Source organism: Falco peregrinus, chromosome 6 (assembly GCF_023634155.1).
Source record: "Falco peregrinus isolate bFalPer1 chromosome 6, bFalPer1.pri, whole genome shotgun sequence".
Lineage (NCBI taxonomy): Eukaryota > Metazoa > Chordata > Aves > Falconiformes > Falconidae > Falco > Falco peregrinus.
The window spans coordinates 79,907,899-79,935,669 of record NC_073726.1 but is presented as its reverse complement, the minus strand read 5'-3'; the positions used below and the strand labels follow the sequence as shown (position 1 = coordinate 79,935,669).

Here is a 27,771-nt window from a genome sequence, read left to right as displayed (position 1 = left end):
CACAGACAGATAAGATATGTATTAGATCCTGACACATCGGGGTGGGGGGAAGAGCAGGAGAGAGAGAGAGAGAGGGAGAGGAAGAGGGGGAGAGAGAGAGATCCTCCTACCTGGAGCCATAGATTGCAAGATACGTAGTGCTACCTGGGGAAGTCAGAACAAGTAAAAACACATTGAACTTCAGGGCTCTATGAGGCAGTTGATCAAGATCAGTGCTTGCTCATTTTTTCCCTCAGACTGTCTGTCTTGGGCTTTTGTTTTACCGTTTTGAGCAGCTCTTTCTATTTTTTCCTCCCTCTCTAGTTTTAATATTGGAGCCGGTTTCGGTCACTATGGCTCTGGGAAGAGCTGCTTGTCTGCACGGTGTGGATTTTTTACAGTTCGGCCGGCTTTGCTCCTGGGTAGCTTCAGCAATGCTCTTGACTGGGATTTAATCGACAAGATCAGTTCGACTTTTTGTGCAATTTTTTATGGCTCAGTCCATTCTCTAGATCATGCACAGAAACTTTCGGAAGTGGATTTTCTACGTGTTTCTATGCTTTGGAGTCATCTATGTCAAATTAGGGTAAGTCCTTGTGCACGACAAATCTCCTTGGCTTTTGGGTCACGCTATTACAGAGTTGCGAACAAAATGTCGCAAAGGAAAAAAAAAAACAAACAACCAACCCAAGAAGAAGAAGGAGGAAAAAAAAAAGGTGACGATTTCTCTCTCTCTCCCCACCCCGCTCCCTTGGGTGTCCCAGCGGTGGCAGTCCCCCGAAGCACCCCCGTGTTTCTTCCAGGTCCCGGGGCAGCGCGGCGGGCGATGCCCGGCTGCGGGGCTGCCCAGCGACGAGGCGCTCCGGCAGCGCTGAGCCTGGAGGGAGTCGGTCGCGGGTGGTGACGGATCCTTTTATTTTGTACTGTTTAAGCGAACTTAAATATTATCTCTGGCGTACAGAACCCTCAGCGTAAAAAAAAAAAAAAAAAAAAAAAACAAACACAACAAAAAACACCAACCAAAAAGCAAAAAAAACCAAAAAACAAACCAGCCTGACAGAGAGCTGCTGCTGCTGGGACAATAGAGCAGAGCTGAAGTATTAAAAGGCGAAAGGGGCGGGAGGAGGGGAATCCCTGCTCTGAACCTGCACTCAGGGATTTGTTTTATGCAGGCCTAGACACAATTTGCGTTTCTATCCATCACACGGACGTGTTGAAATTAACTTGACAACTGGTCCGGCTGCCTCCGCGCTGAAGGGCCGGCGAGCCGAGCGGGCTCCGCCGGAGGGAGCGGCTGGGGCCCGCGGGCCGGCTGGCAGCGGGGGCTCCCGGGCAGCCCGCTGTTTGCTCCTCGGTATTTGATCACCGCGATGGAGATCGCTCTGTTATTTTAGTTGCCAAGTTTCTCCCTCTGCCTCTCCCCCCCCGTACCTGTATGCCCTTATTAATATTGGTCGTCGCAGTAGGCTGACTTGAGTTGAATTTCCACATTCCTGAGCCCCAGCCGAGTCCTTACCTGTCGAGCTACAAACTCTTTAAAGATCCTCTCTTTGCATAGCTGCGGGATTTTTTTTTTTTAATGATCAAGAATGCATAAGGTGAGTTGCAATCCAAAAACGCTCGCTTCCCATCTTGGAAATCAATAGGGGGAAGAGAGGGGGAGCCAAAGGGCAGCCCCCAAAGGCGGGATTGCGGGGGCAGTTCCTCGGAGGGACGGGCAGGCCGGCCGGCAGCACGGAGCAGCGGCCCGGCCCGGCCCGGAGCGGGAGGGCAGCGGCGCAGCCACAAGCGGGGAGCTGCCTGGCCCTGCCCGCCCGGCCGCCGGGACCTGCTGGGGGTGGCAGCCCGCCTGCCCCGCCGCCGCCGCGGGCTCTGCTCCGGACACGGTGCGCGGCGGGGAGAGCCCCGGCCCCGCTGCCAGCAGCCCGGGCAGTGGCGGAGAGGAGGGGGCTGGCGGGGGAAGGTAGGGAATCTGCCACGGGGAGCACGCCAGAACGGAGGATTAATGTTACACCGGGGTGGTGGTGAAATTAAATCGTGCTCCTCGGGGGTGAGAAGGGAAGCGGCGCTGCCCAAGCAGGGTCGGTGACCCCGCCCCGGGAGCTCCCCCAGCTGCGGGCAGCAAGGGCAGGGCTGCCTCCTTTGCAGGGCGCCGCCGAAAGCCAGGGGCTGCCTCCCGGAGGGTCCCCAGCAAATCGCTCGGCGGGCACCAGCCGGATTGCACCCCTCTGTGTGTTTACTTACTCATTTATTTTCGGCGCGGCTCTCGGCCCGCCCCCACAGCCGCAGGTGCCGCCACAGGGGCCGGCGGAGTGCGGCGCTGCCCCGCCGGAGACCCGCGGAGGATGCGCGGGCGCGGAGGGGGCGCGGGAGACGCCCCCACACTGCCCCCTGCCCTGCCCCGCCCCCGGTGAGAAGCCCGCGCCCACCCCTGCCCTGGCAGACACCCATGCCCGGGGGTCACCCCAAATCCTGCCTGCTGGAGGCAGGAGGGTGTTTCGGTGCCCTAACCTCTGCGGGGCTAAATACCTGCGCCGCCCTTTGTCGTAGCTGTGGTCGACAGCGATGGGCTCTGTCGTCCTCCCGGCTCAGTCTGGCAGGGGTTTGGATGAGAAGTGAGTTTGGTGAGGCTGTGTATCCATAAAGGAAGCGATGACGGGGGCACCCCATCTGCTTCAGTAGCTGGAGGACTTGGTACAACGCATCCCTCGCAGAGAGGCAGGCGAGCTCAAAAAAAATCTTTGTAAAGTAAGGGTAATGATATTGCTGTTCTCTTTCACTGCGGTTTTATTTTTAAAGGGAACGGAAGATTGGGCACATGTTGCAGCCTGGAAAGCAGATCTCTTTTCGAAATTGATTGTGGCTATTTTAGAAGGGGATTCAGAGCAAAAATCACAAGAATGCTGTTGGACTGAGCCTGGAAGTAAAACTGAGTGGACAGCAGGAACAGTAAAAGCCCTTACAGAAACCCTATCAGATCCATCACCGTGCCTGTAAGGTGATGAGGATACTTCACTTTCTCTGAACAATAGGAGATAAATTTGCTCTGAGATCCAGGGCTACTTCTAGGTTAGGCATGTGGGATGCAATTATTTCCTCTTTCATCAGCCACTGGAACTACCATTTTGTTGAAACCATATCCTCTGAGTGTAATGATACCTTTTCCAGTGAGCTTTTTGCATAGAAAAGGCGGAGGGTGGGGGGTGGAGGAGATGAAGTCAGATAAAACGTAGTTTGTCTTCCAGTGCATTAGGTTTATTTTGCAGCCTGAAGGAGAGAGCCATTGTGTCAGCTGTAGCAAAGAGGTTAGACTTGGCAGACTTTTTTTTCTCTCCCCTTTGCTGCGGAGCACGTGTTCACGTCTTAATAAAACGTGCTAAAAGCTCCACTTTCAGTGGCAAACATGAGACAGAGGGGCGAGAAAATAACGCAATACATTAAGTATTCACCCGGCTGTTGAACGGGGCGAGGGGTGTCCCATGGGGTGACACGTAAAGAAGCCGCTATGTCCAGTTAGGAGGAGAGAGCAAGATCCCGCTCAGGTAGTCCTTCCTCTCAGGGAATTCCCGTTGTTCCCATTTCTATTCCCTATCCTCGAGTTTGCTGGAGAGAGAGAGGCGTGAGGTGAAGCATCCCTTGATATTTCTGTCGATGACGTTTTCATTCAGGCAGCGAAGCGTAACCCGTCTGCAACCTGCTTACTCTCTGTATCCTCTCGCGAAAATAGATCACACCAAATATTGACCTCGGCTAGCAGCGGGATTAAAACAGAAATATTTCCTGCGAAGATTGCAGAGCACTCGGCTCCAGTTTAATTAATAAATACGTCGGAAGTTAAAAACCACAGCTGTACCACAGATGCAAGTGACAGCGGATGCGCTGGGGATGAGTGATGTGACCTTGGAAAAGACGGAGCCGAGGGCAGTGCTCGGATGAGGGCTCTTGGGGCAAACCCCACCCTTTTCTTCTCTGTCTTCTCTGGAGGGAATGAAGGGGGACAGCCGGGCAGCGCTACGGGGAGCGGGAGGACCCCCTTCCCCCGCGGGGCGGAGGTCAGGGTGCGGTTGGTGGGATGCAGGTGGTGGGAGCCGGCGCTGCCCAAGGGAGCAACGGAAGGCGCCGGCACCCCTTCGGGGGGCGGCGGGGATGTTTCCCCCGGCCCCGTGTGGCAAAGCCGAGCGGAGCCAGGGGCACACAAGGCTGTGGGCGCCGGACCCCCCGGCCCACCCTGGCGAGGCCGGAGCACGCCATTCCCTCTCGCGACTCCCAGGGACGCGGCGGCAGGGAACGGGCCAGCCAGCCCCGCTCTCCGCCCCTACGGCGAGGTTCGCCTTGTCCTTGTGGCGTTTACAGCACACGCCAACGAAATCCCGCTCCCCTCGTCCATCCCCGGGGCTGTCCGGCCGCGGGGAGCCCCGGCGCCCGGCCCAGCCCGGCCCGCCCCCCCGGCCCCGCGGCAGGCAGCGGCTGGGGCGCAGCCTCGACGGCGGGCACCACGTGGCAGCGTCGGGAGCGCCGGCGAGGCCGCGGGGGCCCCGGGAGGAGACCGGCAGGATTTACGCTCTGACCCCCGGACAGTGCGGCTACGGCACCGGGGCTGCCCGGCACGGTCCCCTCGGCGGGACGCTGCGCTCCCCGGCCCCTCCACGGGCATCCTTCGTTGTGCCGCTGCCGCCGCCTCTCCTCGCCCTCCCCGCCAGCCGGACATCCGCTCATTTTAAGAGACTCATCATTGCCCCCCTTTCTCTCCCTTGGGACGAGACTTGCAGCTCGGTGAGATACAAGAAATACTCGGTTCCGACCAGAAAGGAGTCCGGTGTGCTGCCTACCGGGCGTTACCTTCCGAGCTCTTACCGGCTTCCGACGGGCTCTTGCACCGGACACTCTCCAGGTTTGGGGTAAGAAGGAAACCGCAGCAGACAGTTAGAAGAAGGAAAGAAGGAAAGAGGAAAAAAAAAGAAAAAGAAAAAGGAAATACTTCATTCATGCTTGCTCTGGTTCATCTGCCCGACTATGGTGTCAGCAACCATTTCAGTGCCGTTGTGCCTCTGTTTTGTCCAAAATACACGTGTTTGTGGAAGAAGGAACGACAGATGTTGAAATGTCCGTATTAGGTGTTACCAACAGTACCCTCGCCTCCAGTGCCACACCATTTTATTGAAGGGAATATACTCGGCTTCAATCAACAAAACAAGTGCGCTTCTCGGTACCCCCGGCTGACATACATATAGAAACCATTTGGATGGAATTTAGCAGGTTATTCTTATCATCATCATCATCACTATTAATTTTCCGACGTAATAACCGGCCCGTGGTTTTAGAATAAAATTTAACTTTCCGAAAAGAAACGGCACGATTTGGTTTCTTTTATACAAGTTGCCTTCCCCTACACAGCTAAGCTGTGGATAAAACCAGCTTCGACCCGAAAATTCTGGAGATTGCTAAACCGTCTTCGTTTCAGCTGGGCTGGGTCAAATTCTGCCCGCACCAGTTCGAAGGTTTCCAGCACCAGCATTCACATTGCATTTTTACAAATGACTTTATTATTATTATTATTTCTTTCCCCCAGGCACATCTTTAAAAGCAGATGCACATTTGAAAATATATCCGAAGCCGAACAAATGCTAGAAATAAAACATCAAAAGTGGCTACCCGTTCTCCCAGTTCACGTTCAGCACAGCTGCCCCAACCACAGCCTGCATGCCTGAGAGGAAGAACGGGCATTACAGGAGATACACATCTATGTGTCTATATATATGTATACATACGCACACGCACACTTGAAGAAGTATAAATACGACGGTTTTAGAATCTTACATAATTATAAATAAGACGATTCTGGGATGTAAATAATCGTTGAAAGGCTGAAGCTTCTGTGTCTTGTTAACCGAGATCAGCGTTTCTCAAAAGGACGTTGACTGTCCCAGCGTCTGTACTGAACCTGTAGATGAAAGTGGTTAAATGAAACCAAATCCCGAAAAGATTTTTATCGCATATTGGGTGGCAGACAACGTTTTTACACCAGATCTGCAATTCCTATTCTGTCTGAAGGAATATTTCGTTGTGTCACGGAGGCAGCAGCACCCATGTACTGGGACTGGTTAGCTGGAGGAGGTGTTCCCAGGGTTTTTGGTAGAGCTCTTGGCCAAGAAAACTCCTTGAGTCATTAGTCGATTAACCTGAGACGAACATTTAGAAATCCTACGGACCGAGGAGCCTTCGGAGCCTGGTTTTTGCTCATTTCGGCTGCATTTGTGTTAAATTATCTGCGGTGCGCGTTTCGCTTTCGGGGTTCATTTTCATACCCTAGCCCCGGCATCCGCAGCCCACGTCTTTCCACCATCTCTCCCACCACTAAAACTTCTTTTTTTCTCCCTCCGAAAAAAAAAAAAAAAAAAAAAGGACAAAAGCGCACGAGGCAAAGAGGAAGAGCGACCGTCTCCTGCACAGTTGGGGCTACGCGGGGCGAAGGGCTCCCGCCCGCCGGAGCGGGACGGGTCGAGCATCCCTTCCCCCGGGGCGCGCCTCCGAGGGGCCGGAGGAGAAAAGGCAGGGAGAGGCAACTAACCTGCCGGGAAACGCCTCTTCGGGCTGGCATCTTCTCAGGAAGGAGAGAGGGAGAGTGAAGAGAGGAGACGACAGCTCTTCCTGCCGGAGAGGCGAGAGGTGCGGGGCCAGGGCGCCCTCCGCTCGCCCCCTACCCCGGCTGCTTCACACCAGTCCTCTCCCTCCCCTTCCCTCACGCGAAATTCAATCTCGCCAGGAAGCTACGCGTGTACATGTCTTTATTTCTCACTCAGGCGGGCTACTACAACAGATACGCTTTTTTTTTTTTTTTTTTTTTTTTTTTGGATAGGTTCCCCTGAAACCGGAGCTTAATTTTCAACACCGGGGACAACGACAGCCAAACCCCTGCGAGGCTAGAGGGCCGGTGGAACCCTTCAGGGGAACTGGGACAGCCGCCCATAATAAAGCAATTAACCGAGAGCGGAGCTGGGAGCTGCCAGCTCCTTCAGGATCTCTCCCGGCGAGCTGAGAGGGTGCCACGGCTCGCCGAGCGGAGGGGGGGCTGTCACAACGCCCCGCGGAGCCAGGCGTGCGGAGAGGGCTCCGCCAGGGCGCACGGATTCATTGCATCCCGGGCTAGATCAGTGTCTCTCCATTGTCATCCTCCCCCTTAAAAAGAAAGAAAGAAAAAAAAAAAACCCAACAAAAAACCACGAGAGAGAGAAAGAGAGAGAGGGAGAGGGAGAGGGAAAGAAAAAAAGTAGGCGGATTGCAATGACTGACTGCCCAATGGCAGCCCCGAGTCTCAGGAGAGTTACAGAGAGAGGGAGAGAGAGAGAGAGAGAGGCACTTTCTGCCATCCAAATCCCTTAAACCATCCTCATTCCAACACGAGAACCCACTGTAACAACTTCCAACCACTGAGACATGACAGGCAGGAGCCCAGAGGCAGCAGCAGCAGCGAGAGCAGCAGCAGCAGCATATACTCTGCACAGGGAGCAGCATTAGCACCAGGGGAATACTAGACACAACAATACAAACAAACAAACAAACAAACAGACAAAGCCCCCCCAAGCCCAAGGGACTGGATTCCAACTCAGATTCAAGCCACAGCTGACACCAAAAAGGGTGGGGAATTACGACCAGGGGGGGCCAGAAAGGAATAACCAAGGAAGCGAACTCCAAGAGTGTAAACGGGATTCAGCCATGATCCTTTTTTCATCTCGCAGTGTGTTACTCTCAGTGTATTACCCTCAGATTTTCCTCATCCTTACCAGTGGGAGTTACCTGTAAGTGATCCAGATTTTTTTTTTTTCTCTTCTCAAAATACTGTTTGAAATGACCCCGCTAGCAGCTACCTAGGGGCAATGCGCAAAGCAGAGGGAGCCGGGAGAAGCCAGCACGGGCGGCAGCTCCATGCAGTGCGTGGTGGTGAGGATGGTGGTGGCGGTGGTGGCGGCGGCGGCGGAGGTGCTGTGCCGGTGGCGGTGCCGGCGCCGCCGGTCGGACTTTGCCGGGGGAAGGTGCACACCGCCAGGTAACTCCCGGGGTTGCCCCGCCGGTGAGGCCGGGGCCCGGCGTGCCCGCAGCGGGGGCGGCGCACCTTGGAGGGCGGCGGGGCAACGGGGCACTGAGCGGCCGGCGTCTCCCCTGGGGACTCCGACCCCGACTCCTCCTCCCGCCAGACCGGAGATGGGCATCGCTTCGCGCTCGCCGGGGGAAGCGTGTTTCTGCGCGGAGATCCCGAGGAGCTCGGGGCTGCTGCAGCCGGCGGCGAGCGCCCCAGCCCCGCAGCCCGGGGAAGAGCCCCCGGCCGCGGAGGCGCTTGCTAGCCGGCTGCCTTTGCTCCGGAGGGATCTCCAGTCCCGCGGTTAGAGCTGGCTCCAGGACCTTTTCCTTGTGAGGAAGGGGGTGGAGGTAGGGGTGGGGGAAATGAGAGTCGGTGGGTGGGACTGCAAGGAGTTTCGGTCTCTTTTTTTTAATATCTATATCTGTATCTAACGTTGCGGTGGATAAGTAGCGGCTGGGCTAGTCCGTGCGGGCTGCGGAGAGAGTGTCCGCCGTCGTGCTCCTGCAGGTCCCCCGGCAGGTCTCTGTCCCCGCCGGGCGCCGCGCTAGGGTGGCGGGGGTGGCGGGCCGGGGTCCCCGCGCCGGCCAGCCATGGTGCCGAGGGGAGCCGGGCTCGGCCGAGGCCGCCAGCCGGAGCCCGGAGGGGCTGCCGGGGAACTGTCAAGGGCTTCTGCGCTCCGGGCGAGACCTGACCAGGCTGTGGGGCAGCCGTGGGGCGAGGAGGGCGCTGGGGGCGGCCGGTCCCCCGGACGGTGGAGCCGGCTTAATGCAGGGACCCTTCTCCCTCCCTCGAGCATCTCCCCACGCCGGAGCCCGGCGTGCCCCGCCGCGCCGGCGCTCGGGGATCGGTCCCGGGGAGACTCCGGGGAGCGCAGCGGGGGTCCGGGTCCGGCCCGGGGGCCCGGCGGAGGGGCTCCCCTCGGCTCGGGCGAGCGGGGGTCGGTGATGTGGAAAACCCGCCTCGGTGTTCCCGGCCTCACATTCACCTCGGCTGCCGGGTCCGGGCGGATTTCCCTTCTCTCCCACCCCCGCACCGAGCTCAGAGTTTTTTGCACCCCAGCGGGTGCAAAATTTGAGCTCCTGCCCCTGAACTGGATGTGCATCTATATATACGAATCTTTTCTTTTTTCCCTTTCTCTATGCATGCACAGGAACACATGCACATAGACAAGCACGTGTGCGTGTGTTCCTCCGTGTGTGCGTGTGCGTATTTTCTGTGGGCTACGGATAAATATAATCCACCACTATGGAAGAAAAGTAGGAATAAACACACCCATAAAAAGAAACTAAACGCCTATTTCTACATTCTTAATTCTTAATGAAATGCACATGCCTTGCCTACCGATTTTTAAAGGCGCTTGATTTATGGAAGCACGTTAGGTTTAATTCAGCCAGAGCTGCCCGTTTCTATTCACGGGCGGGATATGTCTGCTGGTAGGTGACCAATAGCTTGTAAAAAAAATTGCAGGGCTATCTTTTTTTTTTAAGCAGGAGGAAGAAGTCGTAATAAATAAATAAATACACCCTTATAATATAAGCGTAGCCATATTTTTCTCAAAACCGTAGGAAATTACTATCCTACAAAGTTTTCCTTCTATAAATAGTTCAAATCTTAAAACAAAAGTTTTAAACCGCACACCAGATGCTGGGATGCTAGTGGTTTCCCTTGCTGTGTGACATAATTATAAGGTCCGAAAGCAAAAGCTATAGAAGTATAATAATAATACTAAGGCGACTGCTGAGGGGAAATACAAGGGAAGCAATGCCTGCTTTATTTAGAGCGAACTGCTTGGGGATCTTTTGAGCGCTGCTCCGCGACAATGAGAAGTTGTTGCGGGTAAATAATGCTCCCTCGCCTTTCCCTGTGCCATCCCCGGTTCATCCCCTCAGCGGCAGGTCACTCGGAGCTGGACCCGCGGAGCCGGAGCCGGGGTGGCTATTGCAGCCCAGCAGAGCAGAAGGGAAAGGGATCAGAGGTGAAACCCAACAAAGCGGAGCCCCCAAGCAACGCGCACCTCCCTCCATCCATCACTCCAGAGGGACGGAGCCGGTTGCCTCCCCGGGAGACAGCAGCGCACCCGGGGCCGGCGGGCAGAGGCTGGCCGGCCCTCTCCCCGCTCTGCCTCCGTGCCACCCGCGGCCCCAGCCCCCGGCCCAGCCCCCGGCCCAGCCTCCGGCCGGGCTCGCCCATCTCGGCCGTGTCCTGCCCCTGCCGCCCCCCTGCCGTGGCCCCCCGGGCGCGGGAGCAGCGGCGGGGACAGCCGGGCACGCTGCGATGCTTCGCCTCGCTCCCGTTGGAAAGTTAAAAGAGAGGAGTTATTTCAGTGCCTAATGGATAGTAGCCTAGCGAACTTGTGGTGTTTATCTTGTGGGTAAATATACTTCTCTGGCTTACTAATGGTAGCTTTTGAAGATTAAAGCATAGTAGAGCCTGTTCGAGCATTATCTTCTGGTGTCTGTTTCTGCTACCCTCGCTCTCTGGAGGGGAGGATGCTTCCCAAGCTGCTCTTTAGTGAGCTCCCATGGACTGTCAATAGTTATGTTAATTTTGCCCGAGATCTCTATCATCTTTGGGCTACGGGAGCATCTCCTCGGCTTCGGAGTTGCTGGTCCTTCAGGGACAGAGATGAAACTACCCGGCGCAATACTTAGCGGACGAGCGAACCGAGCGCAGGGTGTCTGTGCTCCATCTCTCACTGCGTGTGAGGCGGGGCGGGGCGGGGGGGCACGGCTCAGCTCCGTTATCCCGCTAGGAAAGCTGTAAAGCAAAAATCCCATCGTGATGAAAGTGGGTTTTCAGAGTGAAAAAGACAATGATGAAATGAAATGTCATTTTAGGAATGAAAAAGGCACCGGGGCCTCAGTGTTCTGTGTGCACTAGCTGGGAGGAAAGTTAAGTTGGAGTAGACTGTATCCAAAATTAGTTTAAAGAACCAACTCCTTTAAAAAGCTGATTTCTATATTGTAGGTATGCTATCTGATAAAGTAATCTTCTTCGGTGCAATTGCCTACTAACCTTTGGCCCGCTGAGACACTGTAAACATTTTTACAACCAGAAGCAATTAGTGTCTGACTTGCTGAAAAAGAAAATTGACTGCAGCTAGTACAGCTGGTAGTAGGATGATCTATGCATTTTAATGCTCTGGACATATTTTGTTTAATTTATATTTATTTAATTATTTATATTTATATTTAAAATATAAACCTGACATTTAATAATATTGATGTAATTAGTATAAATGTCTAAACCCCAGGATTATATATAACACTGTCTGGCACTGTTTCTTGCAGTGCGTCTTTCAGTATGCATGTGTCTGTACACATATACATATTTAGCTTCTTCTAAGGAAGATGGTGCTACTCTAACTTTCCATTTGTGTACTCCTTTCACTGTTCATCTTCTTTAGGCATTCACCAGCACTTATGCATTCACCAGCAGCACAAGAGTTGGTTCTTAAGAAGCTTATTTTGGGGATTATCTGCTGGCACATAGACAGAGTTAATTCAGTTATTGGCTATAAAGCGATTTGGAGTAACTCATGAGAGAGTGTGTGTATGTAGTAATAGCAGCATAAATCTTCAAAGCGTCTGTGTATTCTAACACCATAATACAGCAAATAATTTATATTAGTGAGCAGATATTACTGACTGGTTAGGAAATACAGAGGGAGAAAAATCCTCTGCACGTTTTGCACCTGTTCTGCAGATGCTCTCACGTCCTTACAATTTCACAACCTTTACAACAGGGCTTCCCCACACTCAAGGGGAGCGGGTTAGAAGAAACACGTATTTTTCATATGCCTACAGGGGAGTACTCATGCCTAAATCCCTAAAGATTAGGACTGCTGGTGACAGTCCCCAGAGTTTGTCTCCTGACGTGTGTAGTGCAGGAGGGAGCTGCAGAAGCAGAACACAGCCAACCTGCTCTGCAGTGCAGAGCCTCCAAGGGAAGGGCAGGCACAGCTTTGCTGTTCATATCAACCAGAGTGACTGATGCTCCCACATTAGCTGATACAGTCAGAGCTACACTGGTTGGTCCACTCTTCCCATCCCCATTAGATCGAGGCTGTATTGACCTCTGTGATAGAACTGTTTGCTGTGGGAACAGGATTGTCTCTGGCTCAGTCACTGGACTGTGATGTAAATCCATCATTTCCCTGCTTTTGCACCTTGTTCATCTTACAACTGAGACTCTGTACCCTTTAGGGTGGGTTTGCTCTCTCAGCTTCTATTTGTGTACTGTCCCATGCCCGAGGAGAGCTCTGTGGAGATCCTTAGCTACTCCTTTTACATGGTACTGTAATAATAGTAATCTATAAGAGGATTTGGAACGGAACTTCAACTTTACTGTGCCCCAGAGATGTGTTGGCTTAGAAACAGAACAGATGAACCTCCAAAAGGTATTGATTGTTCTCAGGATCACCTAAAGCTAATGCTTTTGCTCAGCAGAAACAAGGAAGATAAAGAATATTTTCATGCTGGGCTGCCAAAATCACTGTGAGCTTGGCTTACCTGCCTGATACAGGCTATTTTCCTATACTGAAGCAGCCACACAAAGATGGGAGTGTGATTGTGCTATGACTTCTTGGTAGCTCTAGAAGATAGAGTACACCATTTCTTGGAGAGACCCAGACTAAAATTCCCTGTCTGAAACCACAGAGCTTTGGTGTATCTGTGACTGGCCACCCTGCTCCCTGCCATGAGCTAGGCCAAGCATTCAAGTTCTGAATATCCTTGAATCCAAATGCATTTGGATGTAGGCAACTCTCTTAATCCTTTGTGGCAAACAGGTTCTGGCAATTAGATGTCCAGCATGCTTTAAAATGGAAAAAAAGTAATGACTTCAGTAATTATAAGGAAAGATGGAAGCATCTAGAATTTGTAGGATGACAGTATGGAATTATTACATGTGTTGCATTACTAACATAATGTAACAAGTGGGTATAAAGCAACATGAAATATTCAGATGAGTAGGTAAGATTAAATGCAGATATGCTTGCATATTAAACAAAGAACAAGGCTAATCCCTCAGAAGACAATCTTTCAAAGGAGGTGTTAAAGAGCTAAACAAAGCAAGCTGCAATTATACAGTTAAGACTGATAAACACATTTTATGCAATGGAAAAAATGCACCACGTGTACCTGGCAATGTGGCATGCTAAAGGTAGAATGGTGCCAGGTGTTTTCTTAGTGCATGGGACTGTGTAATTTGGACCAAAATGCTGTCAGAGAGATTCCTAACCTCCAAAATACAGTTTAACCCTCTACTCCTCCCAAGTTACCACAAGCATCAGAAAGCTGGGACCAGCTACAGACCAAAGGAGATCTGCAGATGTGCTGACACCACGCGTTACAGAACTGGTTAATGTTGCAAGCCTGATTTCTTCAGCCTGTAACCTTTGCATGTCATTTTACCCTCAATGGACTCTCATTGGTGTCTTTCATGCATGATGGCATAACACCTCTACCTGCTAGCTACCTGTCAGATGGCTTTTTGCAACTCCAGGTTCACCTGCCTGCTTGATTCTTCTCATTGTTTTTGGTCTTTCCTCCTTGATGCTTCACTGCCTTCCTGTACAGCATTACCCCAACCTGCCCCAGGTATATAACTTCTATAGCATTACAGCAGCACTCTACATAGAAGAGTTGTATGAGGACCAGTCATGAGAACCATGACCAAAATATCTACACATGAAAGCAGAATCTCCACGACTTCTGGGTTCTGAGACTGTGCCATGCACATGTGAATACCCCGGCAATAAGCTGAACCAACTTGTCACCAAAAGCTTCGGATTTAGAAGCCCAGAATTACTTGGGAGGCTAAGACAGACCAGGAGATCAGACACAGGAGCGCCCTGGAAGAAAAGCCAAGGAAGGCAGGTTCCTGGAGAATGCCTTTCAGTCCTTTAAGGGTTCTTAGCATCCTCTCCTCTTTTACTTTCCCTTCAATCCTCCCCCAAAGGTAAAAGGATACATTTTCCCCCCACTGTGGAGAGTTGCGTAGGACTTGCTGGCTACTTCTTGTCAAGACAACTCCTATGTGTTTGCTTTTGCCACAGCACATGCATAAGGAGTGTTGCAAATACTTCAACTAGAGCAAACTTGAAGATACAGAGACTTAGAAGTGTTTTCTCAGTGAATTTTTCTGCCCATATGCAATATATTTCTGTGACTTCTCTTCTGTTACTGCCTAAATGTTGCTAAGACAAACCCTTAGATAAACCACTGAGTTGTCTTTTCCACACTTTTCCCTCAGACTTCCTTCTAAAAGGCAGTTTTCTTGACAGTGTCATGGAGCTGAAAGTTAGATGCCTCATTCAGTTCTAAGAGAGTATAGGCATCTTTTCTAAAGTTAAGATATTTAAGGCCAAATAATTGCTTTCATCATAAAAAAAAAAATCTTTCTTCCACTAGGACCTGATAGCAAAACGATTATCACATATAATTATTTTACAGAAAATCATATCTTCTTTAGAAAATCTAAAGACAGGTTAAATTAGAAAGTTATTGTATCTTTTTGTAGAAATAGTTTTAATAATGCATATGGTTTGTACCCATGTCATAGTTACAGTTTTGAAGATTTATTTTCTTTTCAGCCTATGCTTGCGGATCGTATTTCCCTCGTGGCAGGAACCCACAAAGGATAAAATTCACGTTTATGCAAAAATCCCACTTAATCATCATGGTGAAATAGTCTTTGTTCCAGCTCTTTGTTCAAGGTCAAATTTCACCCAGAGTTCCTGAGTAATAAGAAAAAACAGGACATCCAGTGGTATTGCAAGTGTGCAAATGAGGGCAAAAGCTAGCCTCAGATGTTTAACATGTTGCAGAATAATTTTTCTCTGTGAAGTGGCACCAAGTCCACTGGCCACTCTACTGCATATCCCAATTTTTTAATTTGAAGTAGAGCCACCCTTTTGCAAATCAGTGGCATCACTTTCAAAATGGATTGAACTCTAGGGAGTTTCCTGGCAGATTTGTGGTGCAAAGATAATGCTGATGAGTTGCATCTTCTACCAGCACATACCTGGAATGCACAAGGCAGGCATTCAAAAATATTTTCTTCTGGACAGCCATCACTGTAGATCTGTGTAGCATTTTGGGAAGCTCTTATATCTTGTCTTTTCATTCCTGAGGGCCTAAGGCTTCTCTCCGTTGGGGTTACGTCCACAGCTCAGCAAGTTAATAAAGCGGGAGCGATGCTGCTGCTCTCAGTGGAGTGACACTGGTGCCAGTGAGAGGAGAACAAAAAGTCAGCACAAGCCTTGTTCTTCCAGTATCCGTTTGAGTACAGCCTTGGCCCAGGCTGCCATATTATGCAATTTAAAGGGAATGTGGCCATAGTTTCCGAGAACATACAGCAAAAGAAATATTAATAGGAGGCCATGTCAGACAAAACCCAAAATCAGTTCTATGGGCTACTGAAAGAATCATTATGGCCTCTGGTGAAAGTAAGAGCTGACATAGAAACAAAACCTTATTTATTTTTTGAGGGGAGAAGCACTTCAAAAGCACTGCAGCATTTGCTCATTACGCATTGTGGGGCAGCCCAGCTTTCAGAGCTGGAAGTAAGTGTAAGCCCATAAAGATATAAACCACTATCTTCCTGCAAGTAGGGCCTGGAAAACAATTTGAGGTGTGTTTTATTTGGAATTGTTCAAGTGCTGAAGTACTGGGACTGGATATCATATCCACTCTCCTAATCTGACTGAAGTGAGACATAATTATGAAATGTGACTACTATTTAATAATAGTTTCTTTCATTCAGGGATCATAAGTGAACTAATCCTCCAGTATTCAGGTGAATTGGGCAAGGATCATTTCACTTACCACTTGGGTGGAATGCAGCAGCTGCTATGTAGCGCCCAGCAGAGCTGTATGGACATGTAGGACCAGCGCCAGTCCTGACATCCCTGGCAGCAAGGCAAGAAAGCATCTGAAAAAACCCAAGTGCATCTCTAATTAATCTGGACCCTGGCGAGGGCAGTAGGATAGCCCCTCTAAAGATGATGCTTTTCCATGGTGGCTTTCACTCTGCAGTGAAGACAAAGTCTGAGACTGGACCAACGCCTGGGATGCTGAATAGCAGTATCCTGACTTCTGCCTGCCTCAGTTTCCCACAGCTTTAATAGGGCAATAACAATGCTGGCATGGCTTGGAAGTAGGGGAGGGGCAGGAGAGAGAAAGCTGCCACAGCACTTTGAAAATGGAAAACACGGCGTAAGTGCCACATCATTACTTTCAGTGACTCTTTTCCAACCACAAGCAGCAAAGACAGCATGATTACATCTCATCTGAAACATGGCATTGCTATCACCTACTTCACCCCCACGTCCAGTGCAGTCTCGGGGAGAGGGCAGAGGGAAAATGCTGCTTACCAAAGTTATGAGCATCACTTCTGACAGTGCTTCCTCCTTCCGTGGGAGCCAGGCAGCCACCATAGGCACAGCGAAGCAAGGCTTGGCCAAGGACAGCCGCTGGCCTCAGGGTGCGAGGTGGCTGGTGGCAGGCTGGGTAGCAGGCAGGACATGGTTAAGGGAGTGCTGAGGGGAATGGCAGCATCTCTCATGACTCCTTTGGCTGCTTGCCAGGGAGCCATGTGACTCCTTGGTTAAAAGAGTCCTCTCAACCATGAGACACTTTTTTTTCCCCCTCTGGTTGTACCTTTTCTTTTCTGAAGTTAAAAGAAAACAAAACGTACCCACAAAACTTTCCACATTAAAGTTATATTGTAGTCCAATGACTCAGAGTGAGAAATTCAAGGGGAATGAAGAGGAAGGGGAACATTTCTGAATCAGACCTGTTGTGCTGAGCCTTAAAGGAGAGGAAGATTTTGCTGGATGGAGAACAGCACTGCTGTATAGCACAGTGAGCAAGGAGCAAAGGACAGGGCTTAAATCTATTCCCTACTGCTGTGGACTACTGCTAAATCTGTCAGGGTAGCCTCAAATCCAGTGGACTATGATGTTACAAAAGGGCTGAGGGTGGGAGTGCAAATAAATATGGCTTCATCTGATTCATAGTAAATTCCTTTTTCTCCACTCCCATGGCCTAAAGGGTACATCACCTAGTTTTACAGTTTTTGGTTGTTTTCATTTATTGGCACCTCTCATCACAGTATCTGAGCACTGCACATAATAATTAGATTGGCACATCCCTAGCAGACTTCCTGGAGTCTTTTGTTCTTCTCCCTTCTCTGTCTCTGGGGAGCTCTGCCTAGGGTAGGTGCTTCTGAGGGGAGGGATGGGGTCAGGTTATTGTTGTTAATGTCACTCTGGTTATGTTGTAAAAGATGTATCAAAGAGGAAGTTCTTGCACTATGACCTAAAGGTCATCAGACTCAGGATTAGTCTAATCTCTGAAAGTTTGTTCCCTAGACAGATCCTTTCGACCGAGAGTAACTTACCTCTGGGCTCAGAGCTTTGTCTTGTGTTTTGTGATCTTCATTGTTCCAGAGGAGCTCAACAGCCCTGGCAGAGGCAGAGGTTGGTCTGTCTTCTCTTGCTGGGCCATGATCCACTAATTGCCATGCGGAGATTAGGTTTCACACCTTGAACTGGGGATGAAAGAGAATAGGAGAGGCGAGAAGGACTTGCACGCAGAGGCAATGTGCACAGCATAACTTCACCTGGACACATGCTATCTATTTGGAAGTTGGTATGCTGTTTTCATGGTCAAAGCATTTCTGAGAGAAAACGGGCAAATGATTTTGCAAATTGCCAGCCAAGCAATTTTCCAGGCATATCCACCTGTTTGGGTCTCTTGTAGACTGCACTGAGTGGTTGGAAAAGCTGTGGCTGGAGACTGGCAAGTTCAGGGGCATCCTTTAGCCAGTAGCACACCATGCAAGCAGGACTGAGCGTGTGGGGGTGCCAGACAGAATCTAGAAACAGCAGCGGCTTGCTCCTTTGCAACCCCAAATGCAGACATGTTTCTGAGCAGAACCAAGGCATCCTCTTGCTGTAAATACTCACTTTTAAGGAATGAACTCGAGACAAGCATGTGTGCCTGCCCCTGTGTGCTCCTCTCCTCTCCCCACCCCAGCTGCACAGCGTGCCAAAGCCAGCTCCTCCGCAACAAGACTTGGCAGGTGGCACCTGATGAGATAATCATGCCCCTGGGACATTAGGAGGCATGAGGTGCAGCCAGGTGCTCCTAATCTGTCCATGGGTGTGATTTTCTGTGGTAACCACACCCTCAAGTGTTGTCTTACTGCAATTAGGAAATTTGTTCGGTTTAGGTCAAGTACTTCTGTTAGGGTGCTCTTCACATCTAACATGTGTTGGCATGGCAGGAGCATGTGGATGTCCAGGGTCAGGCAATGCACTGTGCTGAGTGGTGTTTCTGCAGCTGATAGGGAAGAAATCCTACTTCCTATCACTTTGCACTCTGCTTATTTCCGAACCTGGACCTTCCCTTCACAAAGACCCTTCACAATGATCTGAGCATTAATTCAGGTGCAAATAAAACCAAATGGAAACGGCTCCCTTGGACAAGACACTCCATTTCTGATGTGTCACAGACAAGGAACCTTGTTGTAAGAGTTTGACACTTTTGCTTCCTGGGATTTCCATTTTGCAAGAAGTGCTTTCAAAACTAAAACACGTGTGGGCCGTACTGCAGCAAAGATCAAATGACAGTTTCTTCTGCCATTTAGGCAGGTTGAAAATGCCCTGCTTTCACAGGCTGGTCTTACTATAGGTATGGAAGCTAGGTGTTAAATCAGTCTGGTAGTGAAAAATACCAGTCAGATACTCACAAACTCAGATACTACCTTCTTGTCAAAGACTTGGTGTAATAAGGTCCAACAGACTATGAGGCACTCTGGCTATCACAGAGGTGAATAAGAAAGGGGCTTATTAATCCAGCTGTTCGCAGAATTAATTCCCCACATCTTTACTTGGGCAGAGCTGTCATTGCTTGCCATGTCTGCTGCAATGCTGTAAGAGGTATAAAATGAAACAGCACAGAAGTGACTTCAAGTGTTGCCAAGGCCTTGGTGTGACTTTGCGGAAGCCTTTCCTGCCTGCATGCTGTGGTACCTCTTCCAGCATCGCCTGCTTGGGCTGCAAGCAGGGGAAGATCTCTCTGTGCCTTCACACAGGAAAGCACATGCAGAACTTGTGCTATTTGCCCTTTGCTCAGCCAGCCTAGGTGCTGTCTAATTTAAACGTTAAGTTTAAATTTTGGCTCCATCCAAATGTTGCCTGAATAACTGCAGGATTTAGCTCTCATGTTGTACTCTGTTAGGATAGTGCTGTTTATTGGAAAGAGGGGCTGGTGTATTTTACCTCTCCAAAAATGAAAAACACTTTCAGTACTAGCAAAAGTCCTGCTTTTCTTCGTATTGCACAGATATGTTTTTGGAGGTGCATCAGATCTTTGCTTACATGATTGTTGCCATTGTATACCTAATTAGAAATCAGCTTGAGCTTTCTGACAATAGCTGGCACGGATTATGTTCACTCTAAGATATCTTGTGAGATAATTAAAGCGATGACTGACAACATAGCACAGCAAAAGGAATGTTTCTCAAACTAGAGCCGCTTTACAGGTTGCTTGTATGCATTTTGTTAAATGCAGCCCTGGTATAACTACTGTGACTTTGATGAATTCCTCAGAAATGGTGCCTTATTCTTTGAGAGCAAGCTCTGAAATTCTCTCAGTTTCTGACTCCTTTTTAAATTCATGCTTAAATGCATGTACATGAATGTACTGCTTATGAAGGGTGCCTGAATCACAGCCCTGGAAAATGGATTCCTCTCCTTACCCACAAAACCAGCACAGCACAAGCAGAGGGTGTGTGAGCTTCTCCACTCCACCCCATCCTTGTGTCTCATCCATGACCTAGAGGGGCAACCTCCAGCTAGGCATAAGCGGGTGGCTCAGTCTCTGTACTTATTTAATCCTTGGCCAACCTGCTAAGGCTGCCAATAAGGGTGCCAATTGTGGTAGTGGTTTCTGTGATGTGGATAGTCATCCACTGGGAACTGGATTAAGACCATCAACTCATTTTATATACTCTAGGCCACAAAGCATCTGCCAAACGGTAACCATTTTTTTGGTCACTACTGACTTGGGTCATGTTTGGATCAGCAATGAAAGGCTCCGTATCCCAATACCAATCCCCTGAGCCATACAGTTTCCCGGAATAATTTTTTTAAAGAAGGAAAACATTATTTATTGTCCTAGATTCTACTCTGATCTTCAGATTTTTAGTGTGCATATTGGCCCTTTAAGGTACATAATTTTCATTAGTTGATTGTAGAGGGTTCAGGTGCTGGGAAAGATTTTGGAAGATGGCAGGTGGCAGATCCATGTGGCATGATCCAAAATGAGCTCTCAGAGACAGCGGTTACACACTCTGGCACCTCAGCTGGTCTTATATTTGGATCTACAACTGCCTTACACATTCAAACTTATCACACAGTCCCTCAGCAGGGAAACTGCCATTAAAGAGAAGATCACGTTGCTTCTTTTGCTCTTGTTCTTTTGGAGATACCTAGATCTGTGTCAGATCTGTGGCATCAACCAGCTTTGCTGGTAGCTCTTCCAGCAGCTAATTATGTTGTCAGTGGTCCCTGCTGAAGCTGCTACAAACTTTTGTGTATGCCCACTAGCACCCCATGTTGTCAGGAGATATTTCACAGATGCTGCAGAACTGCAGGAGGTAGGGGCTGAATTATTTGGCTCAAATGACACAGCCTAGCAGGGCAGGGAAGTGGAGTGGAGCTTTTCTGAATCTCAGCTTAGCTCCCAAACCATTAGCAGTCCTCTTCAGCACACCTGAGAGGGAAGCTAAGGCCAGCTGAAATTCTTAGTTTAGTTGGCAATGAATAATACGGCTTCTTATGGCTGTGTCTCTGGCCCAGAAGAGACCCAGTCTCAGAGGACACCTGGGATGAGAAGCATGTTGCCAGCATGCTGAAGGGATGTCTTTCCAGCCTTTCTTGGATAATACAAAGCTGTGCAATATTGCCACCAGCTCTCCACTGAGCTGAAGCAAATCCCAAGAGGTGGCTGCGTTTTTTTTTTTCTTGGGGGTAATTTACATTTACGCTAGCACAAAGGCACTACTTTGCTTGCATTAGCTTCTCAGAACAGTGAGTCACCTAGCTGCTTCTCTATTACATGTGGAAGTGAAGCATGCTGTGATATTAAAGAAGTGACTGTTAAGATGATAGAAAGTTCTGAGCAGATCCATTACAGCTATGGAAGTTCAGAAGCAACAGACAGAGGAAAAAGTGTTGGTATTAAGTGGGTGGTATTATTAGGCTCTGGTAGAATCTGCTTTGTATCACACAAAAGTGTCAGGAGCATCTTACCAGTAGACATCTCACAGTGGTTTATTGGTATTAGACTGTGAAACACATATTTTGGATTTCCTTTTATTTTGTTTAAAATAATAAACAATAGATTATTTTATTCAGTGTATCCTTCCACTGTGAAAAATTGTTTCTGTTAAGAGAAATAGAAGAAGATGGAAAGAGTAGGGGAAAATTGTGTTTGACAGATGATATACAGTCATATAGATATGTATAGAAGTCATAATTCTTGAATTCTTAAAAAAATAAATGCCTCACTACAAAGCGCTCTCTCTCTCTTTTAAAAAAGTTTCCCTGTTTATTTGGAATAATTTGCTCTTTTATGTATAGTTTCTCTTTCCAGAATAGAAGCTTCCCTTTCAATAGCAGCTGAGGTTTAAATTCAAGAAAACACATGGAGAAGAAATGTAGGCATACTGGCTTAAAAAAGCTTGTAGTTACATGCATGTATTTAAGCCAACTGTGTCCCGAACATGGAAAACACAGGACATATACAGTCCCTAGCACCCTTGTATGTTCCACAAGTAATAAAAGGACTCCAACACATGTTTAACTCTTTTCTAAATCAAGCTTTAAATTTGGGTGATAGCTGTCAATTTTGCTTTTTCACTAGTAAAGCCATGAAAAATGAGCTGAAAATGTACAGTGTCAGAGTGACAGTGAAATCTCAGCTTGGGACATATGAGTTTATATCAGTAAGTCAGATTTTCCCTTTCAGCCTGCTGGCTGTGTTTGAGGACCAAACTTACCACCTCAGGATTTTTGAGATGAAAGGTGATGGGGAGTGATAGGCAGCCAGGGAGGGGCAGTCAGGGCAGGGCCTTCGTGTGCTCCAGGGAGAAGGGAATGGAGAGAAGTGTGGGGTGGAAAACCCAGTGGGAAGGACAGTGAGAGGACTGGGAAGAGAAAAGGGGAAGGAGCCCAGCAGCTAGAAAGGAGAAAGTGAGAAGTTAGGGGAGCATGGAAAAGAGAAAAGTTGGAGCTGGAGAATGAAACAGGCTTTAGGATGATTGCCAGAGAGGGAGGCAGTTCTTGGGAGGTTCAGCATTTAGCTGAATCATCGTTCAGCCTGTTTTCTTGGTCCTAGTCATGACCTCGTCTGTTGGTCAGAAATTTAATCACCTGAGAGCAGCTTTTTTGCAATTCAGTGTGAGGACCAGAGTCTGGAGAGGAGCATAGCCTGGAACCAGGAGGCAAGCGTGGTGTTAGGAAGCATGATCAGAAAGTGTGAGCGGAGCAGCTCAGGAAACTGACCCCAGCCCGGAGACACCCGCTGTGCTGCTGAGGCTCATTTGTCCTCAGAAAGGATGTGACTGACCATCGCTGGTCAGGAAGAGAGACAACAAAGGACAGAGCACAACTCATAGCTGGCTAATTTCAGCTAGAAGAGGATGATCCCCCTTTTGAGGAGAGGGCAGGGGGAGAGGTGCAGGAGAGGGAATGTAAAAGAGGTAAGAGACAAAGCGCAGTTTACATCAATAAGAGAATTTGGCTTTGGAAGAAGATTTTCTGCATGGCTGCTCCACATAAATTGTGCTTAGCTCTAAGCTTAGTTGCAGGATTTTGGGATCTCTGATGAGGCTCTTGAACTCCTAAGGACAGTTTTACTGTTTAGCATCCCAATATGCTACCATCAATGAAACCTAAAGCCTTACGTGGGTGCACTTTTAGGTTTAGAGATTCAGAAATGCTGTGCTACTAATGGTTAGAAAGGACGTGGATTAAAGGCTCTTTGCAGCATTTAATTTGTGAGTATTGGGGTAAATGTACTCTTTGGCCTGAGAGTCCACAACTGGAGAGCGTAATGGCAACACATAATATTACAATTTTTCAGTCACAGCAAACACTGTGTAATACTGGTGCGCAAGGCTGAACTGGGCCAGGCACTACCGAGGGGATGCTCAGCTTTTCCTTCCTCTAGAGCATGAATTTGTTTCAAAAGCCAAGCTTTCAGGGGGTATAGCATTGTTTGTGTGCAGCCAAACCATGAAAGATTTTCTTCTCAAATTAAATTCACCTCTTTTCTTCCGATCTCTAGAGCTAACTAGCTAACTCTTTTCAATATTTCAGCTGACTGGGATCCAGTTGTAAAAATATATATAGGAGCTATTGCTTGGCACAGACTAGAGACCTTGGCTTTTATAGCATCCACGCGCTACCAGGGTCTGGCTTATTACTTTGTAAAGTATTTTTGGGATATATTTTTGTTTATATAAAACTAAATCCAGTACCATGCATATTTCACATCTCTCTCTTCTTTTATGTTGTTTTCTTCATCAGCACAAATATATATAGAGGGTTTACGAGATATAGGACTCAGGAGAGGGTCCTTTATGACTGACTATGAGTGGTTTGGGGATCTTCTTTTTAGCTTTGTTTAGAGTTCTCTTTCCAAAGTTGCATGCAGTTTTAGTTGAAATTGTTGCCTCATACACACGTTTATGATTTCAACCTATGTAACCTATGTCCCACAATCCTGATTCTCAAAGTTTCACTCAGCAGTTTTCACTAAGGACATATATGTGCAGACCTAAGACCAGGCAAATGTTAACATAAGCTGGTCATAGTATCTCATCCTTCTGAGGAGCCCAAATTCAACTCCTTGAGACGAACAGAGCAAGACTGTCATCTGAAGTAAACTGTCTTACTGAAACTAATGTCATTGTGGCTGTGCTGGTTTCACTCTTGTCATACAATCATGGAGCTGTATTTTTCTTTTTCTCCCTGTCCTCTATTCCCTCCATTATTGTTTCTAAAATAAAATGATTAAGGAGATAACTAATAGAGAAACACATGAAGCTGAAAGGAGGCTCAGAAATCACCTATGATCCCCATCAGTGGATTCTGCTCATTGGAATAAACCTCATTGCTCACTTTCCCTGGGATGTGAACACAAAAATATGCTTCCCAGGGACTGGGAAGCACTGGGAAGACACCGGAGAGAGTCTCGCTCACATGTTCAGCAACACATGCTGGCATACACGTGCAATCACCCAGGCAGAAGAGTAAATGCTAGCTCCAGTGCTTCCAAGTTGAGAACACATATCTGGGCAAACATAGGTTATTATAACTCTGGACAGCAAACCACAAAGGCATTCAAAGAATCACCACCACAACATTTTACAGAATATTATTACAACTGTCACCAGCAGTTCTGTCAGAAATCTGAAAATTGCAAAGAACAAAATTTAACTACTGAGGAGCAGGGAATTCTCAAAAATTGTCTGGCATTATGCTGGCATGTTTCAGACTGGATAGAAAAATGTTGGACTTTGCTGCCAACTAACCTGCAGAGCACAGGGGTAAAACTAATATCAGAATGATACTCGTCTACACCTCTTCTTTTAAGATCCTACGTGCATTCTCATTAGCATTTTTATGTCTGCTTGCTCTCCTCCTCTGTATTGCACCACCTCTATAGCTGGATTAGCTCCAAGGTCTAACACACACTGTTCATCAAAATCTCTAATCTCACTACAGCTGTGACTTTGTAAACAAGTTTGAATTTTATGAGAGAAAATAAATGAAGCTGTGCTCATCTGGCCTGTACCTGCACCAGCAACATGTGTCACAGTAACATTGCAGTTAAATTGTACCTCTGAAGTCACATGAGACATCTGGTTGGGCATGACCTCTTGTGCAGTTAAAAGACTTATTTTGTGCATTTATATATTATAATATAAATTACACGGCATTTTGTGTTGTTCCAGATTTTAATTATGCAACATTAATCCTCTCCCCATGCCTCCTTAATTCAGGAGGTTGTTGGAGAAGAAGTAGAGATTTGGACACAAGAATCCGGGAGCTGGTACTTCTGGAGCCTGGCAAGCTTCCACAGGAAACATTTTAGGTGGCTTGAACCCTTGGGACACCTTCTAGACAGGAGGTAAAGCAAGGCTGTTATGCAAAAGTGCAGAGCTTGAATTCCTTCCTTAAGTTCCACCAGCACCACTGGCTCTGAGGAACCCTCTCCACACTGCATCCCTTTTAGCTGTTACCTCAACAAAGTCATCCATGAGCACATTGCCTAAAAGCTTTTGGTTACATTATTAGGAGTGAAACGGTTAAGCACACTAATTGCCCTTTTTGGCAGATTTCAGGAAAAGCAAATTTGTAGCATGAGCTGCGCAGCTCACATTTCTCTCAGAGCTATAGTTTCAGACTCCTTGCAGACTGAGGGGAGCAGCAAGGTTACAGTAATTTATATGTTGGAGGGCTAAGGCACTAGTTAAGAAAATACTCAGGATCAGAATGGTCCCTGCAGCTTCCAAATAGTGAGGGAGGACATGTCAATGTAGTTGGTCCCAATTACTGTCTGTGCGAGAGCCTGCCAATATATATGCAACGTGTTGCTGCATGTATGTAAACTGCCAGCAAAGCCTTGTTGCCTCTGTCATCATGTGTTCCAGGGATGGCTTTCCTGGAGCCCCATGGCACAAGCAGACTCTGTGGGTGCTCCTGTATGCTGGGATGTGATCGCAGCTAGATGGTGCACAGAGTGATGCCCGGCAGTGCCTGCCTCCTATGTTCTTGTGTGATGCCCTGTACAGAAAAAAAGATTTACCCTAGAAATACCTGAGGGAGTTATGAAACATGTTATTTTTACTACTGGTCATGCCCATCTTCCTTTAGAGCCAGGTGTTTTTAATACTGAAAGTTCAAGGACTTGTCTATAATACAGCAGCAGCATTGTGGAGCTGTGAAAGTGTCCAGGTGTGAAAGTGTTCAGTTGTGCAAAATCCCTTCAGCTGACACTGCCCTAATGACTTAGCAGCTGGTGCAGATACAGAAACTGAGGTTCAGCAATGTGTCCTTTGGCTTTGGTCCCAATACTGGATGGGATATTTTGTTATCTAGTGTAGATATTTGCAATCAGGAGAAAATGCAATTGCATTTTTTAAAGTGTGAAAAGCCTCCTAATCTACAGGCCATAGGGTGAATGAGAACATGTCATAACAGGAATGCTTTTTAGGCAACCTGAGGCCACTGTCTACATAAGAGTGGATAGTGTGTTGCCTCAGATTCAGTAAGTATGAATGTATAGGGCCTAGAAATACACAGAAGACCATTCCTAGCTCCTCAGTGGTGAAGCCTGTCAGTCATCCAAGGCTGACTGTTGCATCTCTGATGTAGGAAATACCAATTCTGAGGGGAAATATGTTTATTTATATGCTAGTGGTTTGTAACCGCTGCTTTAGGTTTGGAGCTTCAGAAGTGGCTCCAGCAAGGCTGGGTTAATGGACTGAGAGTATGAGAGGTGCAGGATAAGTAACATAGGAGGCATTGCCACAGCTTACCAGCTGATACCACCACAAAGTAAGTGATATCAGTGCATGTGCTGAACAAAGCAATGTGTTGTATCGGGTTCCTTGCCTAGCCCAGTTCAGCAAGAGGCTGACGTTTTGTGGCCTAATTTCACCAAAGCAGTTAAGCCTGGGAGTATCCCACTGGCTCTGGTTCGAAGTCAGTGGGAACATATGTGTGTTAAAAACTTTCCACACGCTCTTAAGAGCATGTCTACAGCCCATGCCTGGTGTGCTCCGTGGGGCAAACACAGACAGGCTGCGTGTCGTCAGCAGCCACCGGTGACGTGTGTGCTTCAGTCACAGCATGCTCCCTCGGGTGGGTGGTTGCTTCACCAGACCGTTTTCAGTTACATTTTTTTCCTGACCAGGGTTGTTTAGTTTATCCCTTTGCTCTCAGATCTTTGCTTGGACAGTTTGCATTGCTTTTTAAGAGCTGTCTTTAATGCAGGAGCTCAAACCTCTTTGGGAAATCTGACTGCAATCACCAAAATTGAAAGGGACGAATCTGCATATGGAACATGCTAAATGTGTAACATCACGTAGATGCCTAAAGGAGATATGAGCTCTTTAGGAAATCAGACTGCTCCTGTGCTGGAAATCTGGCTTCCAGTTCTTTGGAAAAATCTGGGTGCTGGACAGACTTCCTTTTAGTTATCTGTCTCTGCCGTCAGCCCTAACACTGTTAAAAGCTTACTGAGGGTAATCACCTTCCCTGAAAGCCTGGAGAACATTCTTTCACTCACACATGTCTGCTATTGTCTGTACATTCAGCTGCAGATGCACACAGTCCCTGGCTATGCATATAGCACTGCCTCCCTTCTTGGTGCCTCTTCTCACAGAGCTGCACCTAAGCTGCCTCACCACCCCAGGCACAGAGACACGGCATAACCCTTCAGTTTTGGTCACTCCTCCCACAGCATTGTCTTTTCCTGTTCATTGCCATTCCAACATTTGCTGTTTATTTATTTTTAAGCTGGAGCTTTGCTCTACAGTTGCCCGTACCAAGTAACTTCTAGCAGGGCCAATCACTAGCACCAGTGGAGTTCATCACCTACCACCCATCCCCTGGTCTAGCAGGGAAGGAA

General features: G+C 48.3%; 1 protein-coding gene across 1 annotated transcript in view; it reads left to right on the top strand.

Annotated features, from left to right (window-relative positions):
* Nucleotides 1–480: 480 nt before the first annotated feature.
* Nucleotides 481–27,771, top strand: part of WNT7B (Wnt family member 7B) — a 99,712-nt gene continuing 72,421 nt past the window's right edge. Inside the window, exon 1 of the mRNA XM_005239366.3 lies at nt 481–565. Coding sequence (XP_005239423.1) covers nt 495–565 — 71 coding nt within the window. The 5' untranslated portion in view covers nt 481–494. The remainder of the gene's footprint in view (nt 566–27,771) is intronic.